This window comes from Podarcis muralis, chromosome 1 (assembly GCF_964188315.1).
Source record: "Podarcis muralis chromosome 1, rPodMur119.hap1.1, whole genome shotgun sequence".
Taxonomy (NCBI): domain Eukaryota; kingdom Metazoa; phylum Chordata; class Lepidosauria; order Squamata; family Lacertidae; genus Podarcis; species Podarcis muralis.
Genome location: NC_135655.1, coordinates 96,967,660 through 96,990,324, shown reverse-complemented (window position 1 = coordinate 96,990,324; position 22,665 = coordinate 96,967,660). Strand labels below are relative to the sequence as shown.

The 22,665-nt window shown below is 41.5% G+C and overlaps 1 protein-coding gene across 1 annotated transcript in view; it reads right to left on the bottom strand.

Moving 5' to 3' along the window:
- The window catches only part of THSD7B (thrombospondin type 1 domain containing 7B), a 356,836-nt gene that overhangs the window by 62,318 nt on the left and 271,853 nt on the right, over positions 1-22,665 (bottom strand). Inside the window, exon 15 of the mRNA XM_028744996.2 lies at positions 20,492-20,670. Coding sequence (XP_028600829.2) covers positions 20,492-20,670 — 179 coding nt within the window. The remainder of the gene's footprint in view (positions 1-20,491; positions 20,671-22,665) is intronic.

The following is a 22,665-nucleotide window of genomic DNA, read 5'->3' as shown; positions in this document are numbered from 1 at the left end:
AATGAAAACTCTCAAAGAAGTGAACCTCACAAGTGCCCAAAAAATTGGTAGCTTATTCATAGATTGTTCTCCCAAAGGGCAAAGAAACTCCTTCACAGGCGACAATAAATAACTACTGTCCTTGATGAAGGCTTGTACTTGAAACACATCCAGCATAATAACAGAAAGTTGCAGCGCTTTTGTAAATAAAATACACTATTTCTATGCTACTTTTGCCTGCCTCTTTTTTTCTTTTTCAGTTTCTTTTAAATATTATCCCAGCTGTATAGATGTAGTGCTTGGGGGTGAAAGCAGCTCCCATCTGGCAAGGATAACATTTGAATAGCCCCTGAAGGTTAGGAGTTCTCCAGGAGCAATGATTGTAATTAGTGTGTTAGATTCAAGAGAGAATCCTACTCACAGGCTGCAGGTAGTTTGTTTTCCCTCATATTATATCAGCATCCCCAGGTGAGACTAAGGCTTGAAGATGCAGGACTGGCCAGCTTCTGCACTTGCTGCTTTCTACACTTGATGCAATATGGACTGCAGCCACTCAGAGAATCCACCTTGAGTTTTATAGTAGCCATCAAAGCTTTTCTGCACTTGGAGAAGTTACTGGAGAGCTCATTAAAACTATAAAGAGGTTAAGAAACTATAAAGAGGTTAGACAAGTAAGATCTGTCTCAGATGTTACAGAAAAGTAAAGAAAAAAGACATACATGTCACCAAGAACACCCATGTAATGGCAACAGGTTATGCCTTTTATTCTCTGGAAGATGACTTCCTTCTTCAGATGTGGCAGATGAAGCATGAAAAGCAGATGTCCTAAGTCCTATTCAGTCTTTCTGCAAATGGCTTAGGTAAACACATGAAGAGGGGAGAGACTGCACAACCACACAAAAATCATTTCCCTGTTACTAAACAGCACCTCACCTACGATGCAGGCATGGTGTTTACACCTGGCTGTTCCTCTGGTTTACTAGCAACAGAAAAACTGCACCTCCTCATTTAACCACCCAGTATTTAATATCAGCTTGCAAGTGCCATGCCTTTGTATTTTCATGCCTTGTGTTATACTTGCTTTATCTCCTTGTTTGCCACTTTCCCATTGTTTTGTTGACAACTATTTTGGTAAATAATACATGCTCTTATCCCAAATGCATTATCATCTGACATATTTCCATGAATGTCTCAAAATGCACTGTTTGCATGCTTACTATTGAATAAGAGCAGAGTAAGAGCAGAATACATAGAGTTGCAGCCCTGTGTATTAACAGAGAGTCATCCTTTCAAAAACAAAGAAACAAAGAAACCACTGACATCAACAGGCTTAAGTTAACCATGATTTCAATGGGGTTTTCCCTCTGAGTGTGACTTAGCCTGATGCAACCCAAAGAGAGCTGTTGCAGAGTTGTGGCTAAGAGAAATTCTCTGGTTCAGACTTCACTTCTGCCATGGAATCACTAGGCAGACCTAAGCAAGCCATGCTCTCTCTCTCGCTCTCTCTCTCTCCCCCACCCCCCGTCTCTCCCCAACCTCCAACCTTTAACAAGTTAGGCAGTAATACTAACTTGGTTTTTTGTTAGGATTGCACACTTTGGACACGTGGTCTAAGGGCCCATGTATCTCCTGGGGAATTTTCTGGGGGCTGCATTTCAGTAGTGGGTGGAGCCAGAGGGGAAAGTGGGTGGCCTAGGGAGAGTTTTGAGAGCGAGCGAGCGAGCTAGTCCTGAAGGGCTACATTTGGAACCTGGACCTGATGTTCCTTACTCCTAATTTAAATGTAAGATAAATGTTAATTATCATTATTTACTTAGAAATAAACTCCACTTAATGTGTTGGGATGTAGCTCCAAGTAAGCATGGGCAAGATCACAAATGCAAGTTCTTTGTCTACATAATGTCTATACAGTACACATATATAGGCAGGGTTATAGGCAGTGGTACTTATAACTGCAAACAAAATCTTTTAAAGCATATGTGCATTATCTACAACTATTTAACTGCAAAACAATATGTGAGTCTTCAGCAGGTAGTGTGAGTCCTGAGCTTCATTTTTAGCATAGAAAGACCCTAGGGTGAATACACTTAATAACTGTGAAGAAGCCCTTATTTTGTGATTTGTATTATAGTAGTGCCCAAAGGACCTTCCTGCATTGGTTCATCATGCACAAGCACACAATCTGTTCCCCCAAAGAATACCCTGGCTAAATTAAAACAAGCAGGGATGTGTGACAATTTATCATAATAAGAACTATGCCAGAGTAATTTAATCATGCATTTTCATAAGCTAACGCCACAGACAATACATTACTTCCAAATGACTTTAAACGTATCAGCAACTTTCATGTGCCAGACAACCCGACTGCCATGATATGCAGCTTAAAAAGTAAAATAAAAAGTTTGGCAGAATGAAGTTTGAAGTAGTTCCATTTTATGTATATAGGTTGGTAGCACTGGTTTGGAAGCCACAGTCTGCACCAACTTCCTAATACTACAACCATCAGTGGTAAAACTGCATGATTTTCATATGTGTACATGGGTGTACACCTCACCCCTGATACCTCTGCGTACTTGCAGAGGAGCAACGGCATGTGTAAAGGAGCCCATAATACATTAGAACAGACTTAGCACAGGCTTCCCCCGAGTGCTCAGAGACCAAGCAAGATCCTTCAACTGCTGCATGAGTTCCTCCTTCATCTGCTCAAGCACACGCCTGTGTAATGTACAGAGCTCTTCCAATGGTCAGCATAATGTCAAGGATTATTTTCAACTACCTAATCTCTCTGCTCTCAGTTCTCTCTATGTAGGAAGTGATGGGAAAGACCCTTGCACAAGACTCTCGGAGTGCAGCTGATTGTCAAAGAAAGCAGTACTTGGCTGGACAAACAATGGTCTGACTTGGGATAAGTCCGCTTAATAATTGCCAAGATTTGGAATCAAACCTGGAATAGGCCTGTAGGGACAGCAATATTAGATAGGTAAACAATGCAGTGTTGGGAGCCAGCTCTATTTGTGGTGGCTGCTCTGATACAACTAGAATTCTACTTCAGAAACACATTAGTAGGGCTTATATTGTTTGTAACCTCCATGTGATCTTCAGGTGAAGGATAGTATACAAATTTAATAAGTAAATAATAATGATGATGATAGAGGCCTGATGAGGACCTTTCCTACTTGCTCAAGTAGCAACTGACTGATATCTGAAGGCAGAGGCCTTGTGATGAGGCCCAGAAAGCGGGATTAGGACAGAAGCATTGCATTCCATTGTCAATGTTAAGCTGCTCTTGATCTGCTCAGTGCCAATATAGCAACACTTTTATTAGTCTCTCCCTGGCACCACACAAACTCGTCCCTCCACCTGCTCCACTCACTCCTCTGTGATGGACCTAGTTCTAAGAGCCCATAGATGAGAAGCCTGTGCTTGAATTTTACTCAGAGTGTAGTTAGGAGCTCAGATGATTGAATGTTTGTCTCCACATAAATGTCAGGGAGAAGGATAAGCCAGCACACCTTTCCTTGACATCTAGCTTTACATATAAAATATAAAAACTCAGCATAATGCACCCAAGATTTACATCTCCATCTGCTGTTTAAGTACTAGTCCACCCACAGTGATTAAGGAACTGCAGCAGACACCCTTGCCCAGACAGTGACTCTGTGTCAGAGCTGAAGCAGGAATTCTGCAATCTTCTGCATCATCCATAATTATCACCTACCCACATTGGCCTGGATCATTAACCAGTGGTGAAGAGTCTAAGGTGAAATAGCCTAAGATAGAAAAACTTATAAGTGGCTACCCCTGCAAGGAGTGATTAGAGTGAAACCCTCAAACTAAGTGACAGGAGCAGTTTTAAGGTCTTCACTTACATTTGGATGGCAAAAATTAGTATGCGATACAAGTGGCATGCACTGCACCACACTTGACGGCTGATTTTCGATTGTAGAAGGGATCTCAAGTTTTGTTTCTTTAAATCTGAGCTAATATTTATCTACAGTATGGTTTCCAGATTTTCAGAAAACAATTCCTGGGGGGGGGGGGGATATCCGCAGTGAAGAAAATTACTTGAGTGATATATGTGCCTCTTTTTATATCAGTCATTAAAAAGGTGACAATAATATGCCATTGGTGCAACATGCAATTTTATAATCACATGGAGCAATGACATCTTTTGTGCCTCTCACCCTCCCTCTAGAAACTCTACCTGTGATCACTTCTATAGGGGCATAATCAACCTTCTCCCCTCTCAAGCACATCCTGACTCATTCACATGGACACCAAAATCTCAGAATCTTGAATAAAATTCAAGATAAATCTTGAATAAAATTCAAGATAAATCTTGAATAAAATTCAATAATATTACATTACCACAAATCATGCACCCTGCATAGGTGCCCTTGAATAGTTTTCATGCCCTCATTACCATACCCTGCAAGTATCCCAGAAAAACCAGGACATCCTGTTTTTTCTCATGAGAGGATGGCAGCCATTTTGGGCACCATGATCTCGTACGATTTCGCACCACAACTCTCCCTCCCAAAAAAACTATTTTTTTTCAGGGCTGCGAGCTCAGGCGGTGCCCCCCAAACACATGTTTTTAAATGCTGTGCCCAAATAAATCACTTGGGGAAAAATAGGGTGTGAAATGGTGTGAGATCACAATGCCCAAAATGGCTGCCATCCTCTTGTAAGAAAAAATTGGAAAATGGCATCCCGGTTTTTGTCTTTGATGTGTTGGAGGATATGTACTAGGTCATAATTCCCCAGCAATTCTCTCTGTTACCAAAAGGCTAGGTCAGACACATACACACACACTTCCGGTTGCTCCTGCCTCTCACCAAGAATTCAGCCCAATCAGGGAGTCAAAATTACTAAGGGGTGCTGTCCTCGCCCTAGCGTCTCTCAAAGAGACTTCTTAAGGACAAATTCCTTTGGTGTCAACCTACTTGTGGTGACCCTGGCAGTAGCAGGCCTGCCACCTTAGGCAACATTCCTTTTAAGCCCCTGTGGGGCTGATGGTAAAGTCAGACACAGTGTCTGCCATTGGCAATCAGTCTTGGCTGGCTCTTCCTGAAAACCAAGCAAATGAACCACTAATAGAGTGCGCTACTCAATTTTTGCCTGGGTAGATAGTTATAGGCTGTTACAGCAGGGTATGGAATCTAGGGGGCTATCAGTTAAACATTATAGCTCACAAATTCATGATGGAACTCAAGCACAACTACCTTTGATAGTTTAATGGGTCAAATGAAATACATTTCGAGCACCTGTGTATATTTAGCACACAAGCATATTAAACTGTCCCATAAAAATAGCTTCCATTAAATTTATAATAAGTACCATTATGCAGAATTAATTAAACATCCAGGTTTGAAAATAAGAAACTAAGTTACTTGATATTGTCAAAACGGTAAAGGCTGCTCTCCCATCTTTGTGTTTTGCCAGAAATCAGCTCTTTAAAACGTTCAAGGAATAATCCACAAAGCACTAGGGAGTTATGAAATGAATGGTGGTGACAGAGCAAGCTATGTGATTGATGCTGCCCAGAGGGTGCTATCTAGTGTACAATTAGATCCGTTTAAATCTCATCAATGGAACCTTAAATATGCTAGATTGTACTCTTAGGGTTTCAGTCATGTTCAGAGTTATGTGTCCCTAGTTCCCATTGTAATCACTAGGACATTTGTGGCCGCAAGCAGCTGCAGGATGGCAGCTTCTTGCTGCAGTCCTTAACATACTGAGGGAAGACTAGCTGATCTCAGGTGAACATACTTGAATTCTGTGGAACTCTGTGGAATGCAAATATTCAGCAGGACTGAGGACTCTTTTCCCTAATGTGCTTGCATTGCTCACACAAGGAGACTTTGAAGTGGGGCGGCATTCAGGGACATGATTCCACACCTACATAATAGCTCAGGTGGTAGAGCCTGAGACTTTTAACCTCAGGGTCGTGGGTTCATGCCCCACATTGGGCAAAAGATACCTACATTGTAGGGGGTGGTCCCTTCCAATGCTACAATTCTATGATGAGTGGTATAGGTAGCAGAGGGCATACTATGTGTCTTGCAGCAATTTTAGATTGGCTCCCAATTTACGAATGTTTAGGTTTTAGAAGTCAAATCCAACAGCAATAATATAAACAGGAAGGGGATGTAGATTAAAAGCTATGAAACAAGAAAAGCATATTTAATGTCAAACTGTATCAATGTCAGAAATAAAAATTATTATATGGCAAATGAATTGAAGTAATTCACAGTTTGAGAACAACCATTGCATATATAAAATATTAGATTCCTGATTCTAAAAATATAGAGTTAATTGCCCTCTTTACTGTCTGCAATGAAAACAGAAATAATGTGGGGGGTTTTGGTGTTGGTATAAAGGCAATTACTCATGTTGACCAACTTAGGTTCATTAGAAATCACTGGCATATATATATATCATCAGTGGATTTTATAAAACGCATTAAGTAGCATCTTGCAGAAGGCGCATTGTGAACTCAACCCCCCTCAGCTCACCCTATGCTGTGATGACATTGCAGGCGATTGTATCATGAAAAAGATAACAATATTCCAGTGTGAATCTGTAAGCTGTCAAAGTGTCAGAAGGTGGTGGGGGTTGCCCTAAAACCTTTCACTGAAAAGGGAAAAGAATTCCCAAGGTACTAGTAGGAACAAAGATGCATGCCAGTCACTGGAATGCTAGGGAAGCATTTGATGCTTTCCAATCTGTGCAATAAATTATTTTATACGGAAATAGTCACTTAAATAAGTGGCATTCTAATGTGATAATCTGTTGTGCTTTTTTCTTCTTCTGGCAACCAGCATTTGTTGCATTCTTATATTAGCACAGCAGTACTAAACCTACTAATGAGGGAGGAAGTTCTACTGAACTTCATGGCACTTACTTCTGAGTAAGCAGACAAAGGCTCAGAAGGTGCCGGTATGAGTTAACAAGACAACCAATCTATTTCTCACATGTGGGAGATGAAGTGCTAAACAGGAATCTTGACGGCACAACTTCAGGTTATAGGTGGATGACTCACATGGCTGAATGCTTCTCCCAACAAATGAAGATTTCTGGAGAGAATTTTAGACTGAAGTGTGACAGTCTAGGTACAGGTTATACAGTAATATAAAGTCAAGTGAGAGCAGCTAACAAAACGACCCCTTTCCATGCCGGCATTGCCTCAGCCATTGGGAAACTGGTGTGGGAAGTAATTACTTTGGCACTGGGATTAGGCAAGCAGGAAACTAGGATGCCCATATGTACAACTTTACAGAGGACAACCCTTGATTTGAATAGCTGCCAGAAGGAATCCAGGCTAAGTCCAGTTTAAAGGCAAAGAAGCATGAGAAAGGTAGAGCAGGGGCTTTGAAGTTGTCCATCAACTATTAGTACTTGGACAGCAGACAGAGCAGGTACAAAGGTGCTGTGGTCAATTTGTGGCTCTCGATAGGAATGCACTTCAGCAATAGCACCCAAACGGTTCAATAGGACTGAACAAAGATGTTCAGATCCACATGCACATTGGCTATCTGGGCAAAGCCCAATTTTCATATGGTAATCTCCCTTGCTGGATCAGGATGTTGATGGTTTCATGCAGCTATGGCATTTCCCAAATAACAATGTCCAAATTTTGCATTATAAAATGCAGGTGAGGGACCTGTGGCCCTCCAGATACTTTTGGATTACAGCTCCCATCAGCCATGTTGGCTTGGGTTGATGGCAAATGAGTCCTACATTGGTTCCCCATCCTGGTTATAGGGCAGCCCCAGGTAACTACTGGGAGGAGGAATCAGTCCTCTTTATAGTCTATATAACAAATATGTCAATGTAATACATGGGTTATGCTATATCCTTCACTTGTTCTCCCTGTTTGTTCTCTCACTCCATCACAATTAAAGAGGTAGGTGCATAGATGACTTTTTTTTTGGTAAATCTTGCAAATGAAAGGTGCTCTTTTTGATAAGGAGGATACAGTGAAGTGTTACAATTTGTTTCTTGCTTTTGCCTTTAGCAAAATTAACCAAAACTGTTGTGATTTAGGCAAAGCACTGCAAGGAGTTTTAAAACAATCTGAAATGTAAATAAATTAGATAATGTAATGGAAATAGTGTACATTAGGAGAAAAGGTATAGCAATTTCTTTAAAAGGGAAAGGGGGAAAGGGGAATCTCCTGCCTCCATCACACATTGCACTATATTGGAATCTGTATAGGGATGAACTGATGGTCTCTGGCAACACTGTCAATTTGACACGCCTAAATAAATTATGTGCATCAATAGAGACATCTCAAAGGTGTGTCTTCCTCGGGGACATCAAAGATACCAATAAATGACAATTCAAACATTGAAAGAACAAGTCTATACACTTTTGTTAAAGTGACATACAAAAAATAACAAAGTACTGTTTAATTGTTTAAGGGTCCTGTACTCCCCCATAATAATATCATTTCTTACACCTTATAGAAAATCCAGTTTTGTGTCTTTGAGCTATGGTGCTAACCTCTTTTGTGTGAGGATTACTAAAAGTTTTAATTAACTGAATTTAATATGAGGTTGATTGGAAGTGTTAATTGAAGAAACAGTTTTCACTGACTTTAGACCATGTAATTGCAAAAGAACTTTTACTTGTTATTCCCATTAATACCATCTGCCCAAATCTCTATTTTGTTATCTACTCAAGCTCATTTAACAGTTTATTACAAAATCCACATAGGTTATTGATTATAGCATTACGGCCAAGGTATTTCAAGCTAATGCAGCACCTGCTGGGTGAATACAATTATGTTTCAGGAGGCCATAACAGTGGCCTCCTTGGTCCTCCATCAGTATAGCTATCTGGGACAGAACAGAAGAGATTTCAGAAGATTTGGGATTTGCTTAATTATGAAATGGTTTAAGGCTCGTGTTTTCTCATTAAAATAAGCACACTAAGGGAAAACATTTTAAGATACTCTGCTACAAAGATTTACACGTGAGTCCAATATGACATTAAATTAGATAACTAGCATAATGTGAATTAATAGGTGCTAATCTAGGTCAGTGGCAGTGTGCATGCATCTGGCCCTAGCTTCAGACCCTGCCATCTCCACTTAAATGACTGCAGCTTGTGAAATGCCTTAGCCAGAGAGACTGGAGAGCTGCACTAGTGAACCAACCATTTGATTCATTATAAGGCAGCTTCTTGAGAGTCCCATGGACTGCAAGAAGATCAGGTCTATCCATTCTTAAGGAAATCAGCCCTGAGTGCTCACTGGAAGGACAGATCCTGAAGCTGAGGCTTCAATACTTTGGCCACCTCATGAGAAGAGAAGACTCCCTGGAAAAGACCCTGATGTTGGGAAAGATGGAGGGCACAAGGAGAAGGGGACGAGATGGTTGGACAGTGTTCTTGAAGCTACCAGCATGAGTTTGACCAAACTGTGGGAGGCAGTGGAAGACAGGAGTGCCTGGCATGCTCTGGTCCATGGGGTCTCGAAGAGTCGGACACGACTGAACAACTAAACAACAACAACAAGGCAGCTTCCCGTGTACATATAGCTAAATCAAGTCTGTGTGGCTAAAAGACACATTAAGTTTAATGCAGCCCATTGACAGCATATGGCAGCCTACCTGGCACCTCATTAAGGCTCTTGATTTTGCTGCCTGCCCTAGTATTACTCCAGAGACTGTAGGGCTTACTGAGAACCTGAGAGGCTGCATGACTGATTGAGCTACATGGTCACAAGCTGTGCAAAGTCTGATCAAAACAGTTATGCCAGCCTCAAGAATTACAATGTTATATTGTTATTTATTGAACTATGAAAGTATGTATCTGCACAGACAGGCAGCTTGGCAGAATCTCAAGGAGGTAAGCATCTACAGCCCACTGTGTGCATATTATCCTACAATACATTTGAGAGATCTAGGCCATGTTCCAAATGCAAGAGCCTGCAAGAGACTGAGTGTGTGCAGTGGGGCTTAGCTCTCTTTTGATGGTGGAGATGCTTCCAAAGTGTTCATGGTTGAATGGAGTCCCAGAAACCCTGCAGTGGAACACGCTCCACAATGAATTGTCCTGGAGATATCTGCAAACAGCAGCCTATTTCTTTTGAAATTTTGAAGCAGGGTTATGCATCAGCCAAAAATAAGGTGTTAACATTTAAAATATAGAGAAAAAAGAGAGGGGAAAAACTTGAATATGGTAACATATGCATGGTCACAAATTGAGCAATAACTACTAAGATACTCAAGGCAACTAATAATCCTCAACATTCTGCATGAAAATATCATATAGCTTACTTACACAGTAAGTAATATATACGTAAATACAAAAAAGACTTGTAGTTGCCTGCTTAACTGCGTGATATAATATTTGGCAAGACAAAACATTACAGTTCACACAAGCATCATGACCAAGCTTTTCAGTTAAGCCAAGTAAGCTAATCCCACTGCTTTGGGAAAAGCCTTACACAAACTACAGTACTGATGTGTTAGATCACAGGTAATAAGAACTTACCTCTGACACATCAGAGACTGATGTTAATTGACCTAACCTAGTCATGTGCTCAGATTTCAATGGATCTACTCTGACTAAAACTTAGTTGAAAACCACTCAAAGCCTGAAAGTCATAAAAGCATTTATTTGAGGGGGGCAGAACTAGTATGCCTGTGGTCCACCTTATCAGGGACCTTCTGTTTTTGCCATCTCTCTGGGACTGCAAACAGAACAGTATGCAAGTCCTGGTGGACCACAAAAATAAATGGTTGGTGGGCTGCATTTGGCTTGATGTCACAATTTGCTCTGGCTTGGTAAGAAGTCACTCTGGTTAGTAAGATTTTACTCAGGACTGCCAATGTTTTTTCCAGATCTTCCAACTTTGCTTTGTCATTAAAATGAAGCCAAGAATCTCAGGATTCCAGGCAAAACTATGCTATGTTTGCACTGCTGATTGTCTATCACATCTCCTTCTGTACCTATATATACACAATGAAACAAACAGAGATGCACATACACTCACACACCAATCCTTAACTGTTGTGATTATTCTTTTGAAATGGCATAATATTTTCTAGTAAATTCATTTTCTTCAAAATTGCACGCAATACAGTCTTATGAAGCCAATTTTCTTTGGCTTATTTGCAGACCGGTTGTCTTAATACATGCTTTTGTATACACAGTTTTCAGACTTTCCCACTGAGATGCTCTGAATTATAGCTAATTCTTCCATTAGGTTTTTCTAATGAATGCCTACTGGTCTTCTTGATGTTGAAGTAACTATTATCCGATGTTTACTTCCTCTAGGTACGCGTTCCAAATTATATAAATCCTCTGTTTGCTGTCCAGATTTAGTAACTGTTATTAGCTGATGGGAAAACATCAAATAAAACAAATAAAAAACTAATCTGCCTGTGAATAGCATCCCAAAGTAATATATGACTGAGGAGGCATTTGTCAGGTGCTGTATTTACCGCAATCTAGGCCTAGAAACAACAGCAAGTGACATATCCTATGGAGAGGACTTATGAGATCAAATTATAACATAATTTTATGCATTTATGTGTGTATCTGTACAATGTTTGAAATCCATTAAGGCTGGAATCCTCAAGACACTTACCTGGGACTCATTGAACTTTGGAATCGGCATGCATAGGATTGCACCGTAAGTATATTATAGTGTTATGGATAGGGGTGAGATATGTTTCACAGCTATTTGCACTGTGTGGGCAACCTTGAAAAGAACGAATACGTTCTGGGAAGCTATGACATAAACAGGGACACAACTCTGATCAGCTGCCCAGTTTCTAACCTTCGATTTTATGAAAAATGTGTGACGTTTAGTTTTAGTGTTTATACTATTTTTGTAAGTCACTGTGGGCCACTTTAGTAAGTAAAGCAGTTAATAAATTGTCAATCAGATGATTTTTTTAAACCTATTATAGTCTAGATTCTGGCAAAAAAAGGGTTTAGGTCCCCCACACCCTCTCAGTTACAGACAGCCATCCCTGTAGTATCACAGTGTCATACCAGTATAAGCAGACCTTGAACTGTTCCCTTACACTTAGAAATAGGATGTGTGGGCCCCAATCCTGGAGGGCTTCTTTGTCCCTTCTGTGCAGTAAAATGCTCAAGGCACACTGCAGCATATGCAGGCTTTCCCCCTCCTGTTTGAGAAAATACAAAGGCCCTGCATTTTCAAGACAGTGGACAATAGATGTCTTATGCATGTCATCACCTGTCCTTAATTGAAGTCAGAAGAATGCTGGAGAAATAAATGAGGGTTCTTCTCTCACCTTGCCACACCCACAAATGATTTTAACTAGAGAGAAAGTTCAGTGCACTGAAAACCTTTAGTGACATTCCATAAGCTCAGGTATGCAGAACAAGAAAAGGCAGTGAAAGGTCTCAATATTATTGCGTGCAATGAATTCCTGGCCATTATGACACCAAATTACCTCTTCTCTTATAGAGAAATTATTTCCTGGACACCTCAGACATGGCTATGACATTTGACAACTACTCTGAGCTATAATTGGGATTGGGCTCTAAACTTTTAATGAGATCCTCTGTCTAATGCTGACAACTTAGAAATATGTCACATTCATATACTCGGCTGCTTGAGGAGCCATGCCTGTTAGTTCTCACTCATCACAGTGTGAGATCTCAAGACAAGGCATAAAGACCACTTAAACTCTGACTTTTATTAGACCATCACCAAAGTGGATTAAGAGCAATGTATCGGACAGATTGGCATGCATGAAGCTCCACCTATACATGATTGCTATTGGGTGGGGTTCAGATGCACTCACAGAAGGGCTTTTAGCTCAGCAGAGGCATCCACTAATGCAGGAAAAGGGAAGGACATTCTTGCCAAATCCTGCCTTGCAGTCTTCTCACTTTCTTCTCTGTCCTGGAAGGATCCCAAATTCCCTGGAACCGATTTCCAGGGGGTAACAGAGGCTACAACAGGAGGGTGAATCTGCAAAGCATTGGCTCCCCTTCCATTGCTGGATGCTTTCTATAAGGGCACCAACTGGATTCACAGAACAGATTTAGCAGTGCAGGAGGGAGGAGAGGAGGAAAATGTTCCATCATGCAGGAGAAATTCTTGTGCTTATAGAACCAAAGCCTTAGTGCTGCACTGAATGCAACCCAAAATTTTCTTGTTGATGTCTCCACCATTAAATTGTTATGTCCCCTCCCACCCCCCTTTATGCCAGGGATAGCCTACTTCAGCGTACTTTATTTATGGAGAGAAAACATTGCAATGCAGTTTTCACAAAGATGATGGGACACCAGAGTATAGTTATGGATTCCCCACTAATGTTGCCATATGCTCAAAGAAAAAGAAGCTCAGTGTAAAATCAAATGGCAGCAGAATCCAAAGCTGGAATTTATTATTATAGATAACACGGCAGAATCTTCAGCAGCACGGCCATGCGTGTCACTATTACCTGCCACATAATAGTTCCTGAGTTTCTCTCCTTCTCTGTTACCTCCCTCCCAGTAAAAGCAAATTAAGTGAAGTTCTGTCTGTACAGAATATCAATACATCACACATGACTTCAGCAGCAAGACACAAGGCTTAAAGCAAGGCTACCAGTGACTATTTTGAGACATCATATAATGAGCTAAAATGCACAGTCGTGTGCACACTCTATATGGGAGTGAGTTCTGCTGAGCACGGTGGGACTTTCTTCCATATAAGATAGTCCAATAAGCATTGACCAAGCTTCTTCATAGCTTCTTCTAATAGCATGAAGATCCATCTCTTAATCAAGCTATACGGGTATTTTACTTACTGTCACCCCTATCTAGTTCTAACTCTGGGATTGTCTACATTTCCCCTTGTTCTGTGCCTAAAAAGCTTGAGTATGAGCAGTTTTCTGCTTGTCCCATATTTTCTAGGCATGGGCCTCATGGGTTTTCTGTTTGCCCCATCACTTTTTCCTGGAAAACCACTCTTTTGTGCTGAATTGGAGCAAACATCAATGTGAGAAAAACCTGGTTGACATTTGCTCCAATTCAGCAGTAAAGATTGGGTTTTCCTGGGGGAAAGTGGTGGGACAAAACTGGATGAGCTAATGGAGATGTTCCATGGCATTGCTGCCTCTGGCCTCATAAGTGGAAAAGAGCAGGAAGACAGTGAATGGTCATGTGGTAAATGTTTTATGGTAGCAAGTGGACTCCTCACTCTCCCCTTCAGCCTATATACACCATGGCACTGCAATGGCCTGAGGGATGCTGCTTGGCTTGGACAAACCTGAATGAAGATTGTCTCACTTCCTGAATGTTGCTAGTTTCAGGTGGGATTCAATCAAACGCAGCAAATTCAGGCTGCATAATTATAGCTGAGTAAGTGGCTTGCACAACAGAGCTGCTTCCACAAAAAATTGAAGTTTTTGCCATGAGAAAAGGGATTGGGAAAGTGTGGGATAACAATTGCTTTGATGTAACACCATCCAGCCTCCATTAAATGGCCAATGCTGTCTAATCTCTTTGCAAACAAATCAGTATTAATGCTCAATAAGCAAGTCATCTGAAAGTGCCCTAAGCCTGCTCTAGGGAGATTTATAGAGGAGAAAAGAGGAAAAGAGGGCATGGAACTTGGGCAACCTGATCCAGCTCAGCTTGTACATCTCACCTTCCCTGTTCCATCATGGGGACAAAAGTGCCTGCATAATAGAGAACTATGATTAACTCAATGAAATTATAGGACTGGAGTAGCTAATACGGCTTCCGTATGTTATCAGACAACTCCTGTCAGCACTGGACAGCATGATCAATAAGAGTTGTAGCCCAACAACATCTGGAAGTCACTACACTGGCGACCTGTTTATTAGACACTGGGCTGCAGATCTGGACAGCAAGACCCCTCAAGTCTCCTCCAGAGAGATACATTCATTTATGTGAATAAAGACAACATATTAAAACTTCCCTGATGGTTCCTCTTTGTCTCCTTGAGGGGGGAAAAGCATGCTGGTACTGCATCGCAAGTGACAATGTAACACCCGGGGAAGCCAGCAAGTACAGCAACGTGAATATTTACAATGGACATGTAGATAATTTAAGAAGTTTCTTAGTATAGTTTTGAAAAGTTAAGGTGTGTGTGGGGGGGGGGGTCTAAACCTGCTGCCAAAGGGCAACAAAGGCATCAATCCTACTGTGCTCCTTTGTTCCCTAGACAAAGACGTTAGAATAAGTTCAACCTCAGTGTTAGCTGTTGTCATGCTGATTTATGACACCCAAGCTATGCAAGTCTAGCAACATGCCACACTGTCCACTAGAGATTTGGCAGGGACCAAACTTATTTCTTAAAAATACTGCTCCAAACTAATTGAACTTCAGTGACTGAGGTGAAATGATTTTTTTTTTTCCTTTCAGGCAGTTTGACCCTCTCTAGTTGCCTTTCTAATTTTGTAGAAATTTATTAAAAATAGAAGAAAATTTCATCCATTATGGAACTGCTTTTTTTTTTTTAAAGTGCTGCTGTGCAGAGGGGGAGAAGCAAGCAAGCAACAGACATGGGGATAATTGAATATAGTTGCAGAACCCACAACTAGCACCCAAGAACTGCTGTTTGTGGAAAGGAGGTGAAGAAGAGAGAGAGAAGGTAAGAGGAGAGACTTCAGTCCTCTCACCGCCTACAGCTTCCTTCTCCCTCCTGCTAACTTTGCACCTGCTGAGCCTCTCACCATCAGGCAAGCCAGCCCTAGCAGCTGAGGGAGGCAGTAGTCTTGTGACATCTGCATCTACAGTCAATCTACAGTAAGCCTTCAGAAAATAAGCTTAAGGGCAGGCTGCATTACAAGTTTTTCTTCTGAATCATATGGCGATAGCCTCCATGGCACTATAAGCACTACTAGGAATTTGCAACACTACTGCACAAACTCTTCATAGGAGTATCCCAAAAAGGAAACATATTTTACTTTTCAAACCTTTAAAAGACATAAAGGGGCTAAATACCTAATTGTTTGTTCTCTCTGTTGAGGATAGTAAAGGTATAGGTAAAGGGACCCCTGACCATTAGGTCCAGTCACAGACAACTCTGGGGTTGCGGTGCTCATCTTGCTTTACTGGCCGAGGGAGCTGGTATACAGCTTCTGAGTCATGTGGCTAGTATGACTAAGCCGCTTCTGGCAAGCCAGAGCAGCTCATGGAAATGGTGTTTACCTTCCCGCCGGAGCGGTACCTATATATCTACTTGCACTTGATGTGCTTTCAAACTGCTAGGTTGGCAGGAGCAGGGAGCGAGCAACGGGAGCTCACTCTGTCATGGGGATTCAAACCACCGAACTTCTGATCGGCAAGCCCTGGGCTCTGTGGTTTAGAGACCACAGCGCCACCCGCTTAAGTTAATAGACTTAAAGTATAGTAGAACATTCTATCTATGTATACATTCTTGATGAATGTGAATGGATTAGGATGCGGTAGCCAATTTGCTGCCTTCCAAAGGGATTCCAACTCCCATCAGCCCCAGCCTGCCCAGCCAGTGGCCAAGACTGATGGGAGCTGGAGTCCAACAAGACCTGCACAACCTGGCTTTAGCTAGTAAAGGTAAAGGTACCCCTGCCCGTACGGGCCAGTCTTGACAGACTCTGGGGTTGTGCGCCCATCTCACTTAAGAGGCCAGGGGCCAGCGCTGTCCGGAGACACTTCCGGGTCACGTGGCCAGTGTGACAAAGCTGCATCTGGCGAGCCAGCGCAGCACACGGAAACGCCGTTTACCTTCCCGCCAGAGCGGTCCCTATTTATCTACTTGCACTTTTAGGGGTGCTTTCGAACTGCTAGGTTGGCAGGCGCTGGGACCGAGCAACGGGAGCGCACCCCGCCGCGGGGATTCGAACCGCCGACCTTTCGATCAGCAAGCCCTAGGCACTGAGGCTTTTACCCACAGCGCCACCCGCGTCCCTCTGGCTTTAGCTACCCTGGTCTAAAAGTACCTATCTCTGAAGGAAATGTGAAGCTAAGGAAGTGTGGAGTTGATCAGTGTCTGGGTGAAGATCACTAGCATCTTCATATAAGCTGCTCTCAGCTTTCTAAAGGAGTGCACACTATAAGTATCAACTCAATTTATAAAATCCAGTTGTCAACATTATTCTTCTGTTGCACTTCAAAGCCAATATGTGCATCCTGACAGAAAATAAGAAATGGTATTCATTATGCTATTGTGTTTCCTACTCTTTGGGTAGCAATAGAATCTAATGGCAATCTGGAAAATATCAGAATTTGCTATCCACAGGCACGATTCCAAAACAGAAATAAATCTTCATGTGTCTCATTGGTCTATGAAGACATACAGAACACTATTGTGTCTATCTCATAGTTTCCCATGACGTTTATCTACCATTAAATTTAAGAATTCCATTCAAAGAGGTGCTAAACCAATTTTGAAATTAGAAAGCTTACAAAAAAAATGTGTTTGAATTTTGACATAAATATTCTGCCATGTTTGTGGATGATGTGCCTTACTATATCTTCCTCAAGCTTATCATCTGTGCATTATTTACAGTGGAATTTCATTTTACCTGTTAGGTGATCTCCGAGATTTATGAGGGAAAGTACTGAGATATGGGCATTATTTATCTTATTGAGCATCATCATATTTCCTTGGGCTCTGTTTCTATTACACTATTGCTTATGTATGTTAATATGTAAGAAAGCAATAAGAAACTTCAAAGCTTTGTCTAAACCTAGCTGTAGAAAATGGAAAGATTGCAAATAGCATTAAGGCCAATTTGAATCCAGCTTTTCAAAGCAGGGTTTGAATAAAATGTGTTGACCGTACCTCACATTATATTCACTTGCAGGGGTGGTCCAATCACAAAGCAATTTCACACCATTGTTTCAGGCAGCAAGCATGTGTATTTTGGAGGAACTGGTATCCTCTGGGACACTGCTCTCTTGTCTTGCTGCCAGTCCAGGTGGACCTACAGAATCTTTGCATGGATGAGAGGTGTCTGCAGGACTAACACCATTCCCCCCTCCCCATCCTGGCATGCTCTGAGAAAAGATGTGAGCAGCAGGTTCGGCAAAACATTAAAGTTACTTTCAAGTAACTTTACAAGTTTATCTAACTTTAAACAAAGCTTCTAGGTGCTGTGCCCAAGAAGAGGTCACCTAGCCACCTTGCCAGGAATGCCTGCTGTTAGGAATGGCCTTCTCCCTTAGTCCTTTCTCAAAGTGAACCAAGACACAATAGAGGAGGAAAGCCCATTGGCATTGTGGCCACTGCAGAGGCAAACCCAAACAAATATAAGTGGGCCAGGATGAGGGTTGAGGTGCAGCAGTGACAGAAGCAGCAGCTGGGAGGGGAAGAAGAGGGAGACCAGACGTGGCAGAGGGGAGAAAGAAAAGGTGGAGGTGTGACAATGTCTCTTCCCTCACTTTAGGTGGCAGAGAGTAGTGTTCCTGTCCTGTTCGCTTGCCACAGAGACTGAAAGCTAGTTTTCTAGCTTGGCTGATCATTTAGCTCAGCATTTAGACTGCTAGAGTTGCCTGGACAGTTGCTTCGCTGAGGGTTGGTATTGTACTACCAATCTTACTATATGCTTGTGAAACATGGCCCACGTGTAAACACCATCTCCTCAAAAGATTCCATCAATGGTGTCTCCGAAAAATTTTACATATCACTTGGGAAGACAGGCAAACTAATGTCAGTGTACTAGAAGAAGCAAAGATCACCAGTGTTGAAGCAATAATTCTTCAACATCAACTTCGTTGGACTGGTCATGTTGTTCGGATGCCTAATTATTGTCTTCCAAAGCTATTCCGAACTTAAAAATGGAAAGCGTAATGTAATGCTGGTGGTCAACAAAAGAGGTTTAAAGACTGTCTCAAGGCAAATCTAAAAAAATGTAGTATAAACACCGACAATCGGGAAACATTGGCCTGCGAGCGCTCCAGGTGGAGAACAGGATGAAAGGGAGATATGTGCTAAGAGGAAGGCATGTTTGGCAAACCCTCACCATGATTAACGCCTGCCCAGAAACCTATGTCCCCATTGTGGAAGGACATGAGGCTCCAGAATTGGCCTCCACGGTCACCTATGGGCACTGTTAAGACTGTGTTTATCGAAGACAATCTTACTTGTCTACAAGTGATTGCCAAAGAAGAAGAAGACATGTTGAAACTAACAAACCTAAATTAGTTAGGACCATTAACTTCAATGGGTCTGCTCTGAGTAGGAGTAGCATTGGATATAAAACTGAATGCTAAAGTGAGCCGCGAAATTGACATACCTTCCCCCAAATTTCTGTGATGAACCAGGGTTCAAAGTACGTTTGTGCATAAAGAACAAGGCCTTGCTTTTATGATCTGCCTGCACCTCTTCCACAATGGACAAATTGTGTGACCAGAACGTATGCGCATAATTCACACCAACAGTTCTCTGCATGGTGGGGGGAGGTCACAAGCTTCAGGTTCACTCCAGCACCCTGTTGTGTATACAAACTATTGTGGGGAAAATATCAGAGTTAAAGCCCCTAACCCAGGGTATTCAGGATTCTTCATCATAACTACCTGCCAGGGTGCAGCATGAACCAAGCCTAAGAAATAAAGTCTATTTGAATTGCACCTTGCTTTTAAATAGGTTGTGTAAAAGTGCATCCCATGCAAGCAGCTCTTATTTTATGCAAAGCATTACCAAAGCGAAACCATGACCAGAGGCAGAATGAACACAGTGCAGTAGTAAGTCACAGTGTGTTCCATGCTCCTTATTTCCAGCATCTGTAGGACTGTAATATTAGATCACTTTCTTACTTTCTTTGCTTTTTTTAATGTTAAGATAACCTGCACGCTATAGTCAAAGTTCCGCAAGTGACTTTCCTGAGTATGCTTGTATTAGAAACAGAAAAGATGAAATGAAGGAAATACTAACACATCTTCTTTAGAAATAACCAGCACAAAGAGTAGGATACTGAGTTTCTTTCAATAGACTTTAAAAGCATTAAACATTTTTAATTGTATGAGCCCATATATTATCCTGCCTGCATTAACTGCCAAGTTCCTTTATTACATTAAATTGCAACATTAATTGAAAAATATTTTACTCCTAATTTTCCATCTGAATATTCTCATTTATATCTGTGTCTTCTCCTAATAAGAGTATACACTAGAAAATTACCTTGTAATTGTCAGATAGAAACTTATTAGAACAGAGTGGAATTGAATTTGTTGGGGGGAGGGAAATAATGAAGAATAGGTTCAAAGAATCAATCTTCACAGACTATTTTAAGTGAGTCTCGCTGATTGCACTCTGTTATTAGTGATTTGTGAGATACAGCGGAAACATGGTATAAATATTTACTCACAATGCCAAAGAGACTGGAGTATTTTTGAGAATAAGGAAGGAACTCTGAAATAAACATGAAAGGCTGTATCAATATATATTCCTAGGGAAAAGTATGACCAGGTGAGGGAGAATATTTACTAAAGGGAAGCTGTCTTCTTTATATCATCCAGATCATTCCCTAAATGTATCTGATACACTGTAAAAGTGTTCTACTGGTTTCTTGATATACCTCACCTGATTCTTAGGATCCAGTTTTGGACATGGACGTCCTCCATTGTAAGGCTTCTCCTTAAGCCACTTGGACCGGATTTTCACTCCTGTTCCACAAGACGAACTGCAAGGGGCCCAACTAGACCAGTCACTTAATTTGCAATCAAATGGACAAGGTACCATACAAGGCTGTTCAACATAACCTAAAATAAAAATGTAGGAAAGACAGAACAGTGAAAATTATCTTAACACTGAGATATTTATCTAATTAATAGTCTGAAGGTCATCTGTCTTGGAATGGTGTATCTGGAAAGTTACATGGGAACTAGGAGGGTTGGGCATTTCAAACAAGTGATTGTTGCTTAGGAGTCCTATATTTCTGTCAACTCATTGGTTCTTCACATTGGTCTGGTTCGTACATAACACTAAACTATGGTTTAAATAAACCTTAAATTGATAAACTGTGGTTTCACATTATGTGCATACTAGGCCTACTGATTTGTTAGCAAAAATAAGCCATAGCTTACTGACCTTAACTATGATTTAGCATTACGCTTGAACCTGGAAAGTTTTTAAAATTACAGTTTAAGTGTGGTTTATTTGTTTGTCCTTCAAGCTTGAGATGCTAGAGAACAGTGACTGAAAAGTTGAACTACTCTCCATGCTCAGCTGCTACTGCTAGACATGTCACTGAAGATGACACCACTGCTAAGTCTGTCTGGAGACAGGAACCTTTCCCCACGCCGACTTGCCTTCCTTACACAGCCAGGGCACAGAGTGGAGATGAACATCTGGAGGAAAGTTAAAGAGGCTGTTCTCCATGAGGACTAGCTTTCACTTTAGTTATTTTTAAAATAAAAGTTTCAAAGCCTGTTGTTAAAATTGTACAAGTCATGCCTGTGCACGTGAGCATGGGGCTCCTAAAAATGTTTTAAGAGCAAGACAAATACCTCCGCTGAACAGCCAACTTGATAAGTTATTTAATGTATATGCTGATCCCCCTATCGACAAATTTATCTTAGGTTTCCTCCCCATAAGCAGCCATTTGAGGGATTCTCTCCTCCCTGCCTTGGCTTCAAAGCACCATTTCTGTTGTCTTCATTTCTTCCCTCCCCTATCCACATGACATCACAATCCAGTGCATGTTTACTCTGAAGTAAATTCCATTAAGCTTAGTGGGGCTTGTGGCCAGGCTGCATTCTAAGCATGCCAGAAAGCCCCAAAGCTGAATTCTAAGCAGTAGAAGGGGAGGGAGAGTTCAAATCATATTGGAAGCCCCAGCACACGAAAGACAGATAGGAGATGGGGTGAGACAGGTGGTGATGTGATGTTAGCTGGAGCAGCAGCACCTCTACAATAATTTCCCTTGGGACATTCCCTAAACCTATATATATGCACACACACTGTAGTCCAACCCTTCATCTCTTTCCCTCAGGAGACAAGAGTCAAGTTGTGGGGCACAGAATCTCGCCTGTGAAAGAAAGTGAGTCTCTCCCCTCTCCATGCTTTTGTTTTTTGCAGTTTGCAATGAAGTTAGATTGTGACTCCCTCCTCCCCGAGATACATTCACATAGCAAGCATTCATGGGGGGGGGGGTTGATGTGGGTGCTATATAACAGGGAAGAAATTATGTTACAATGCAATGTTAAGAGTGATTGGAGGATAAAGATGAGCAGTGGAAGGAAAGGTTCAAGAAACGCCAAGATCTTGTAGCAACAACCAGCTGTTGACAAGAGCTGGCAAAGAATGCCAGGAAGATTTCCATACCCTTGATTTTGCAGCTAGCCAATGGGAAGGAGATATGGAGATGCAGTGATGCAGTGCCAGTGGTAGGATACTGCAAAGGTTTTCATGAAATATGAAAAAGGCAGGAAGTAGGCAGGGGAAAACAAGCCAAACTCTCACAAACAAGCCAGAATGTTTTAGATCGTCTGTGAGGTGGCCTGTGGTTTAAGTGTGGTTTTTTTATATAATAATAATATTTTTTTTTAAATCCTGGTTTAACTTTGGCTTGATGCCTGAACCAGCTCACTGAATGACTATTGCTATCAACAATTAGAGGAGGCCTATGCAGTATGCAAGTATGGCAAAGGGACAAACCCCTTCTCACAATCAAAGCTGGTAGTTTAGCCCAACTGACATTTTGGATTACAACTCCCATCATCATCAGCCAGCATAGGCATTGGCTAGGAATGTAG